The following is a 9,769-nucleotide window of genomic DNA, read 5'->3' on the forward strand; positions in this document are numbered from 1 at the left end:
AGTGCTGGGATTACAGGCTTGAGCCACCGCGCCCGGCCTCCCTTAATTGTTTTTTATTGCATCTATTGACCTTTTTGGAAAACCAGCTCCTGGGTTTATTTTTTTTTGAAGGGTTTTTTTTATGCCTCCATCTCGTTCAGTTCTGTTCTGATCTTGTCTTCTGCTAGGTTTTGAGTTTTTTTGATCATGCTCCTTTAGCTCTTTCAATTTGGATGACAGGGTGTCGATTTTAGATCTCTCCCTGCATCTCATGTGGGCATTTATTGCTATATATTTTCATCTAGACACTGCTTTAAATGTGTCCCAGAGATTCTGGTATGTTGTGTCTTTGTTCTCATTGGTTTTGAAGAACATCTTTATTTCTGTCTTCATCGTTTATCCAGTCAACATTCAACAGCCAGTTGTTCAGTTTCCATGAAGCTGTGCGGTTCTGAGTTAGTTTCTGAATTCTGACTTCTAACTTGATTGCACTGTGGTCTGAGAGACTGATTGTTATGATTTCTGTTCTTTTGTATTTGCTGAGGAGTGATTTACTTCCGACTAGGTGGTCAATTTTAGAGTAGGTGTGATGTGGTGCTGAGAAGAATGTATATTCTGTGGATTTGGGGTGGAGGGGTCTGTAAATGTCTATTAGGTTTGCTTGGTCCAGGTCTGAGTTCAAGTCCTAGATGTCCTTGTTAATTTTCTGTCTTGTTGATCTGTCTAATATTGTCAGTGGAGTGTTAAAGTCTCCCACTATTGTTGTGTGGGAGTCTAAGTCTCTTCGTAAGTCATTAAGAACTTGCCTTATGTATCTGGGTGCTCCTGTATTGGGTGCATATATATTTAGGATCATTAGCTCTTCTTGTTGCATTGATCCTTTTACCATTATGTAATGTCCTTCTTTGTCTCTTTTGATCTTTGTTGGTTCAAAGTCTATTTTCTCAGATGAGAATTCCAACTCCTGCATTTTTTGCTCCCCATTTGCTTGGTAAATCTTCCTCCATCCTTTTATTTTGAGCCTTTGTGTATCCTTACATGTGAGATGGGTTTTGGCTTTTTACCCAATTTGTCAGGCTGTGACTTTTGATTAGGGCATTTAGCCCATTTACATTTAGGGTTAATATTGTTATGTGTGAATTTGATCCTGCCGTTTTGATACTAGGTGGCTGTTTTGCCCGTTAGTTGATGCAGTTTCTACGTTGTGTTGGTGCTTTTTACGATCTGGTATGTTTTTGGAGTGGTTGGTACTGGTTGTTCCTTTCTATGTTTTAGTCTGCTGCAGCAGAACTCATAAATGCCTTTTTTTCTTCCCCAGGTGCTCTGTCCCGGGAAGGTAGGGCTTTATTTATAAGCTTCTGTTGTGCTGCTGCTTTTTTTCAGGGCTGCCCTGCCTAGCGAGAGGGCAGCCTGGTCACAGTCTACCTAACAGAGGCTTTGCTGAGCTGCTGTGGGCTCCCCTCAGCTGCCGTGTGAACTTCCCTGCAGTCCTGTTTATAGGGGTATAGTTAGAACTGCCTTGGCAATGGCGGACTACCTCTGTAGTGGTGGACTACCTTGGTAATAGTGAGTGCCCCTCCCCTACAGAGCTGGACCATCCCAGGTTCAGCTATGCTTGCTGTAAAACTCAGTCCAGAGCATTTCAGATTGCTGTTTTTTGTGGGGGTGGGACCGTCTGAGCCTGATCACCTGGCTCCCTGCCTCAGACCCTTTTCTTTCAGTTGAACGGGCGACTGTCTCCCAGGCATTCCACTCGCCTGTTGAAAAGGCACCCAGATCTGTGTTATTTCCTGAGTGGCGACCCATTGTACTGGCTGAAAAAGCCGCACAGGAGATTCGTGGCACTTTTTTGGCTGGGAATCTCCTGGCCTGGCTCCCTGTTTCAGTCCCCTTTTTATCAGTTGAACAGGTGACTCTGTCTTCCAGGCGCTCTAATCGCCAGCTAAAACAGCGCCTGGTCCCCTGTATTTTGTCCAGAGACCCGCCATGCTGGCCAAAACAGCCACACTGGCGAACCATGCGGCTCCTCCGCCTGGAGTCCCCGGTCTGTGGGCAATAAAAATCCGTCTGGAAATGCCGCATCCACTCACCCTCCGTGCTTTCGCTGGGAGCTGCTCCTAAATCAGCCATCTTGGAGGAAGATTCTCGCGGCACTCTTAAGATAGGATTCCAGGATTGGTTTGGTTGTGCCTTTGGGTTTGGTCACAGTGCTGAGCTTTTGCTGATGTGAAACAGGATGCCAGAGGCCCCCAGCATGCAGTGGCATCACAGCACCTATGGTTGACAGAGATGAAGGGCTGAGGCAGGGCCTTGGGAACCCCTGTGGCTGCTGGGCTCAACAGTTGTGGTAGTTGTGACACTTCTAAAGACCAGGATATTAGATGGATTCTCCAGAGTGCCCACAGACAGTGATGAGCTTGGGTCTGCTAACTCAGCTCAAGTCAGTCAGAACTAGACAGCTTCCACGACAGCCCCCTAATTTTATTTATTTTTTTAGACAGAGACTCGCTGTGTCGCCCAGGCTGGAGTGCAGTGGTGAGCTCTTGGCTCACTGCAACCTCCACCTCCCAGGTTCAAGTGATTCTCCTGCCTCAGCCTCCTGAGTAGCTGGGATTGCAGGCACACGCCACCATGCCAGGCAAATTTTTGTATTTTTAGTAGAGATGGGGTTTCGCCATGTTTGCCATGCTGGTCTCAAACTCCTGGCCTCAGGTGATCTGCCCACCTCAGCCTCCCAAAGTGCTGGGATTACAGGCGTGAGCCACGCTGGGCCCAAAAGTTTTTACTTCTTTAGAATGGAGTCATCTAATTGCACACAGAGTAAACAGGTGATTTTGAACCCCCAAGTCACTCCAAGCAAGTGACTTACCAGTGTCTGAGGAACCTGCCGGCCTTCTTGTGCTTAGAAACCTTGTGATGTGGCCAGGCGCAGTGGCTCATGCCTATAATCCCAGCACTTTGGGAGGCCAAGGCGGGTGGATCATGAGGTCAGGAGTTCACAACCAGCCTGGCCAACATACTAAAATCCTGTCTCTACTAAAAATAGAAAAAATGAGCCTGGCATGGTGGTGGGCACCTGTAATCCCAGCTACTCGGCAGGCTGAGGCAGGAGAATCACTTGAACCCAGGAGGTGGAGGTTGCAGCGAGCCGAGATAGTGCCACTGCTCACCCGTCTAGGCAACAGTGCAAGACTCTGTCTCAAAAAAAGGAAACCTTGTGATGACCTCACCAGGGGCAGACACCTTGAAAGCAGTTGTCCATTCTTTTGGTTTTTTTATTTCTGAGACAGAGTCTTGCTCTGTCTCCCAGGCTGGAGTGCAATGGCACAATCTCAGCTCACTTTAGCCTCCACCTCTGAGGTTTAAGCGATTCTCCTGCCTTAGCCTTCCGAGTAGGTGGGAGTACAGGCCCCTGCCACCGCACCCAGCTAATTTTTGTATTTTTTCAGTAGAGACGGGTTTCGCCATGTTGGACAGGCTGGTCTCGAACTCCTGACCTCAGATGATCCGCCTGCCTCAGCATCCCAAAATGCTGGGATTACGGGTGTGAGCTACCGCGCCCAGCCTTTTTTCTTTATTTTAGAGATAAGATCTGACTATGTTGCCGAGGCTGGTCTCAAACTCCTGGGCTCAAGTGATCCTCCCCCTGGGCCTCCCAGAGTACTGGGATTACAGGAGTGAGCCAGTGTCCCATCCCATGTTTTTTTCTCTCAGGGCCAGCAGTTACACAGAAATAACAGATGCACCCCATTCTTCTTAAGACTCGCCACAAGCACCCCCTGCTGCCTCTAGACCCATAAATACCTAGAGTCAAATCGGCTTGCTCCTGAGGGGCAGGTGCTGGCTAGGGCTTAGGCGGGCACAGCTTTTACACAGAATGACAAAGCTTCACAAATATACAGAGTCAGAAGCTTGGGGAATGCGTGCAGAAGCAGATTTTAAGGGTGTTACACCAGTGAGGGTGGATGTAACATTAGCTCAGGCCAAATTTCCTGGTATGAGTGCACTTTCTAGAGCTGCTGGATTTCATTGGTTACCTTGTGCAGCTGGACTTGGTTCTAATAGCTTGCTTGGTTGCCTGACCGGAGCTTGGATCCAACAGTGGCTTAAAGGTAATGAGGCAGAGAGACTAGAACCACCCTAGCATAAGATGGATGAGGGGAGTCCCAAGGTTTGGGGAGATAGAAGTGCCGGACTGGAATGATCGTGGTCAACCTGCACGTCCACCCTCCAACCACGTTCCCCAAGAAGGCGCCCCTTACCGGTCAATCCCAGGTTAGTTAATCATCCTGTATGTTGAACTTGTCCTATTTCCATTCCTGTGTGGTTTCGGTCTCCTGATTGGACCCCAACTGAGGCACATGGCAAAGACAAAAAACAGCACTCTCTGAAGCTTCCCAGTGCTTCCAGGAGGAGCAGTACCCCCTACGCCAGAAGCCAGATGAGCTCAGGGAGCCTGGAATCCCCCTCTCAGCCCTAGGCTGAGGTGGGCTTGCAGACTCCCTCAGGAGGTGCTCTGGCCCCTGCCCCCAGCCCCTAGCGGTCATTTCCCACTCCGGCTGTTATTCCATTCATACTCCCACTTCCTCCCCACTCCCTTCCTCTAGCTGTTCCTAGGAGCTCCATTATTCAAACTTGTGGGGAGGAAATCAGGGCTGGACAGATCATCAACTGCTGCTGCTGGCAGACTGGGTTCCTGCCATAATGGGGACAGGCCCGCCCCAAACCAGGGTGGGGTGAAGTGGTCAGCCCAGGCTTGGTGGGAGCCCCTTAGTCCCACCCCAAGTCCTGGGAGGTCTCCAGACAGCTGATGCAGCCCCAACAGCAGGGGCCTGAGGGCAGGGATGCAAACACTGGCAGACACCCTCTCCTGCCCCAGGGGCCGGATGTGAGTGTTCCAGAGTCACCGTGCCACTGGGGGAGGGGTGGGGCCCAGGGGCGAGGCTGGCTCCAGGGCTGCAGGTTGGGGGTAGGGTAGGAACAGATTCTCACCCTGCTGGGCAGCAGCCCAGGTGCTGAGGGATGGAAGAGGTGCAGGGGTCAGCTCCCGGGGTTCCCTGCATGCCCCACCCCATCACCCTCGATTACCCTTAGCGCTCTAATCCTTTCCTCTCTTCTTCCTCCCGGCTCCCTCTCCACCTCTCCCTGGGTCTGGCTCCAAAGCCTCAGAGTCCCTCCCCTCTGCCCTCCACCTGCCTCTCTCAACTTTACTTTCCCAGCCAGCACCCCACTTCCATTTCCCTCCTCCCCTCCGGCCACCTTCCCATTTTCGCTTCTTTGTCTCTCCCCCTCAGCTCTCTCCATCACCTGTCTCACCCCAGCTCCCCTCTCTCTGTTCCTGGCCATCTTCCCTCTCCACAATGTCTGTCTGTCCTCCTCACCAGCCCCCTTCCCCCACCTCACCCTGACTGGGCAGCAACAACAAACATCCCTCTCTCTCTGGCGGGCCTGCCGATCGCTTCCCACTCAGCACATTCACTGCCGCCTCCTTGCCATGGGCGCGGCTGGGCGCCAACTTCTCAGCCTCCCCTTCTCTGCTTCAGTGGGACCCTGCCTTGCCCGGGTCACTCTGACACTCCCCAGCCCAGGCCCAGCCCTCAGCTGCACCCTCCCTGACACTCCCTCCCTCCCCAGGCCCTGGTTCTCCCCTCCCAGGCCTCACAAGGCCCCCCATCTGGTTTCTGTGGCTGCCCCCTGCACCCTTCCCAGATGTCTCACTAGAAACCAGCCCTAACACGCCAGAGCCCCATCTCTCTGGTCGGCCTCCTGCCCTCCTCCCTCCCTCCTACCTCAGCCCCGCCCCGGCCCCTGGGGCCCTCCCTGCTCCCGCTCTGCTCCACTCCCCTCCCCGCTCCTCTGGACTGGCTGGGCAGGGCTGGGCCAGGCAGTCGACTACGCAGGGGCTGGGGCAGGCGATCTGAGAGAGCAGAGGGAGGCCTGACCTAAGGCCCGGCACCCGGAGCTGGTGGGAGCCGGACCCAGAGGTAAAGAGGCGCGGGGGCACTGGTTTCCCAGTCCCTGGGGTGGGGATGGTACAGGAGGCAGGCTGGGTTTCTAACCTTGTCAAGCGTGCTCTTCATTTCCTGGTGAGGGTGATAAATGGAGGGAGAGGGAGGAGACGGACGGCAGCGTCCCTGGGATGGAGACAGGGAAGAGGTAGACCCTTGCGCTCTTGGGAAGATGGAAGGATTTGGACAGAGTGGGAAGAACAGGGTGCTGGAATGGGATTGGAATGGGGATTCCTAGGTCTGGGAATAAGAAACAACTGGGTCCCTGGGTCAAGGGAGCTGTTGAGGGTCTAGGACTAAGAGAAGCTGTTTTGGGGGCTGTCGAGGACTGTGGGAGACTGTGACTCTGGCTGGGGCCTCTCTGGAGGCCCATTCCCCATACCCCAAAGGCCTCCCCTGTGGCTCCCTTGTAGCTCCTGCAGCCACCCCTTCTCTGGGCCGGGTCATGCGCTGCCCCAAGTGTCTTCTCTGCCTGTCAGCACTGCTCACGCTCCTGGGCCTCAAAGTGTACATTGAGTGGACATCCGAGTCCCGGCTCAGCAAGGCCTACCCCAGCCCTCGAGGCACACCCCCAGGCCCCACGCCAGCCAACCCTGAGCCCACTCTGCCTGCCAATCTCTCCGCCCGCCTGGGCCAGACTGGCCCACTGCCCTCCGCTTACTGGAACCAGCAGCAGTGGCGGCTGGGGTCCCTGCCCAGTGGGGACAGCACTGAGGCCGGGGGCTGCCAGGCTTGGGGGGCTGCCGCTGCCGCCGAGATCCCCGACTTCGCCTCCTACCCCAAGGACCTCCGCCGTTTCCTGCTGTCAGCAGCCTGCCGGAGCTTCCCACAGTGGCTGCCTGGAGGTGGTGGCGGCCAAGTGTCCAGCTGCTCAGATACTGATGTCCCCTACCTGCTGTTGGCCATCAAGTCAGAGCCAGGGCGCTTTGCAGAACGACAGGCCGTGAGGGAGACGTGGGGCAGTCCAGCTCCTGGGATCCGGCTTCTCTTCCTGCTGGGGTCTCCGGTGGGTGAGGCGGGGCCTGACCTGGACTCACTGGTGGCCTGGGAGAGCCGTCGCTACAGTGACCTGCTGCTCTGGGACTTCCTCGACGTCCCATTCAACCAGACACTCAAAGATCTGCTGCTGCTGGCCTGGCTGGGCCGCCACTGCCCCACGGTGAGTTTCGTCCTGCAAGCTCAGGACGATGCCTTCGTGTACACCCCTGCCCTGCTGGCTCACCTTCGGGCCCTGCCACCCGCCTCGGCACAAAGCCTCTATCTGGGTGAGGTCTTTACCCAGGCCATGCCCCTCCGGAAGCCAGGAGGACTCTTCTACGTGCCCGGGTCCTTCTTTGAAGGTGGCTACCCAGCCTATGCAAGCGGGGGTGGCTACGTCATTGCCGGGCGCCTGGCACCCTGGCTGCTGCGAGCGGCAGCCCGGGTCGCACCCTTCCCCTTCGAGGACGTCTACACTGGCCTTTGCATCCGTGCCCTGGGCCTGGTGCCCCAGGCCCACCCAGGCTTCCTCACAGCCTGGCCAGCAGACCGCGCTGCGGACCACTGCGCTTTCCGCAACCTGCTATTGGTGCGGCCCCTGAGCCCCCAGGCCAGCATTCGGCTCTGGAAACAACTGCAAGCCCCACAGCTCCCGTGCTAACTCTCAGTGGGGAGGGTGGGGCACCGACCTGCTTGCTCTGCCCCTCCTTCCAAGTCTTGATGAGAGGGAGAAGGGCCTAGAATCTGGACAGTTTCAGCCACTCCTTGGCCTCCCCCGCCAGGGGCCTGGGCAGGAAAGATGGGGCAGCAAACTGTTTGTGCCTACTTTTTGTTTTTGAAAAATACGCACTCCCCACTCTGAGGCCTGAGGTTGTTTTTGCATCTGTGGGGCCCTGGAGTGGTGGGGAGCAGAGCTTGGCCACACCCTGACCTTTACCCTGGATGCTCCTCCACACCCTTGCTGGGCAGGGCTGGGCTCCCTGTCACACTGGACAGCAGGCTTGCCCCATTCTGTGAGAGGGCAGGAGACCATCTCTGGAAGACCCCCCTGCCCCCATCCTGTCTGCTGGAGCTGACCTTCCAGCTTGCACAAACTTCCGGGGGAAGTAGATATCTCAAGGGCCTTGACCTTATTTATCTAAGGTGGAAAAGCTGGGGGTGGCCCCAAATCACCCCCAAACTCCAGGAAACAGAGACCAGAGGTGGTGGAGAGCCAGATCCAGAGATACACTTTATTCGTAACCTCTGCTGGCTACTCGCACCTGTACACGTTCCACAGGCTGGCCTGCCATGTCCATCCCATGCCCAGAGGGGCTTCTAGTCCAGTACACGCCCTCACCCAGCCCCTGGGAGAAGGCACTGCAACAACAGGTGAAGAGAGGGTTGACGAAGCCTCAGCAACTGCTGCAGATACTGTCCCCCAACAATGTAACAGCCTGGAAGAGCAGGGGTGGGGAGCGGCAGCCACCGAGGCCCCTAAGTATTACAGAGGGAGCTGGCTGGGGAAGGGGTGATGTCCTGCCAGGTCCCCCTGCTCCCCTTAGAGTGGGGCTCTCAGGGTAGCTGAGGGCGGGTGGGGGTGGGCTGAATAGCCCTCACTTATCGAAGTGCTCCAGTGGGTAATGCTCCCCGTAGGTCTGCAGGTGGCGGGCCAGGGACTCCTGCTGCTTGCGGAGCTGTCTGGGCATCTCCTGATACACGTCTGAGAAGAGCAGGTTGGGGTTGGGCTTGGGCTTCCGCTCAGCCTGCTCAAAGGCCTCCATCACCTGTGGGGACATGGGGCAGGGGGCAGGTGGCTGGCCTCCCACACAGGCCCTGCCTCCTCCTGCGGGGCCTTGGCAAGGAGTTAACCGCTTCCAGCCTTTGTGTTCCCACCTGGACAGCGGACATGATCACTCCTAGGAGAGGTGTAACAAACACTCCCAAATCTGAGCAGGGATCAGTGTGGATTCATTTAAGGCTTGCAGCATCCCTAAGAGGTAGACAGCTGAGCAATGAGGAAACTGAGGCACAGAGAAGGGCAGGGACTTGCCCACCATTACGTAGCTAGGGACAGAGCCAGGATGTACGGTGCTGCCCTCACCAGTGGGCTGCACGGCCCCCAGCTCCTAATGACCAGGCCAGGGAGGGCGGCACACTGACTCTGGGCAGGGCACGAAGACTGCACATGGATCACCACCTACTCCTCAAACCAGCTTTTTTTTTTTTTTTTTTTTTAAAGATAGTATCGCTCCGTTGCCCAGGCTGAGGTACAGTGGTGCCATCTAGATCACTGTAAGCTCTGCCTCCCAAATTCAAGGGATTCTCATGCCTCAGCCTCCCGAGCAGCTGGGACTACAGGCACCCTCCACCACGCCCGGCTAATTTTTGTTTTTATTAGAGATGAGGTTTCACCATGTTGGCCAGGCTGGTCTCAAACTCCTGACCGCAGGTGATTCACCTGCCTTGGCCTCCCAAAGTGCTAAGATTACAGGCGTGAGCCGCCACACCCAGCCCTAATTTTTGTATTTTTAGTAGAGATGGGGTTTCACTATGTTAGCCAGGCTGGTCTCAAACTCCCAACCTCAAGTGATCTGCCCGCCTTGGCCTCCAAGTGCTGGGATTACAGGTGTGAGTCACCACGCCTAGACTCAAATCAGTTTCTGAAATGGGCACTACCAGCATCCGCCTTCAAGGATAAAGAAATGGAGGACAGGGCCGGGCGCGGTGGCTCAAGCCTGTAATCCCAGCACTGTGGGAGGCCAAGGTGGGTGGATCACGAGGTCAAGAGATCGAGACCATCCTGGTCAACACGGTGAAACCCC

General features: G+C 55.4%; 2 protein-coding genes and 1 long non-coding RNA gene across 3 annotated transcripts in view; 1 reads left to right on the forward strand and 2 right to left on the reverse strand.

The window, feature by feature from the left end:
• Positions 1-820: 820 nt before the first annotated feature.
• Positions 821-4,334, reverse strand: LOC119467572. The gene is made up of 2 exons (XR_005196112.1): positions 4,242-4,334; positions 821-2,253 (listed from the first exon to the last, which is right to left on the reverse strand). It is a non-coding gene; the product is annotated as an uncharacterized LOC119467572 (long non-coding RNA).
• On the forward strand, positions 3,580-7,829 carry B3GNT8 (UDP-GlcNAc:betaGal beta-1,3-N-acetylglucosaminyltransferase 8). The gene is made up of 2 exons (XM_017502931.2): positions 3,580-5,963; positions 6,401-7,829. The coding sequence occupies exon 2, from the start codon at positions 6,433-6,435 to the stop codon at positions 7,624-7,626; it is 1,194 nt and encodes a 397-aa protein (XP_017358420.1). The 5' UTR covers positions 3,580-5,963; positions 6,401-6,432; the 3' UTR covers positions 7,627-7,829.
• A 344-nt stretch (positions 7,830-8,173) lies between these two features.
• Positions 8,174-9,769, reverse strand: part of BCKDHA (branched chain keto acid dehydrogenase E1 subunit alpha) — a 30,529-nt gene continuing 28,933 nt past the window's right edge. The window contains exon 9 of the mRNA XM_017502929.2: positions 8,174-8,731. Within this exon, the coding sequence (XP_017358418.1) occupies positions 8,561-8,731 (171 nt within the window). The 3' untranslated portion in view covers positions 8,174-8,560. The remainder of the gene's footprint in view (positions 8,732-9,769) is intronic.

The sequence above is a fragment of the Cebus imitator genome, unplaced genomic scaffold, assembly GCF_001604975.1.
Source record: "Cebus imitator isolate Cc_AM_T3 unplaced genomic scaffold, Cebus_imitator-1.0 Scaffold306, whole genome shotgun sequence".
In the NCBI taxonomy this organism is placed as follows: Eukaryota; Metazoa; Chordata; class Mammalia; order Primates; family Cebidae; genus Cebus; species Cebus imitator.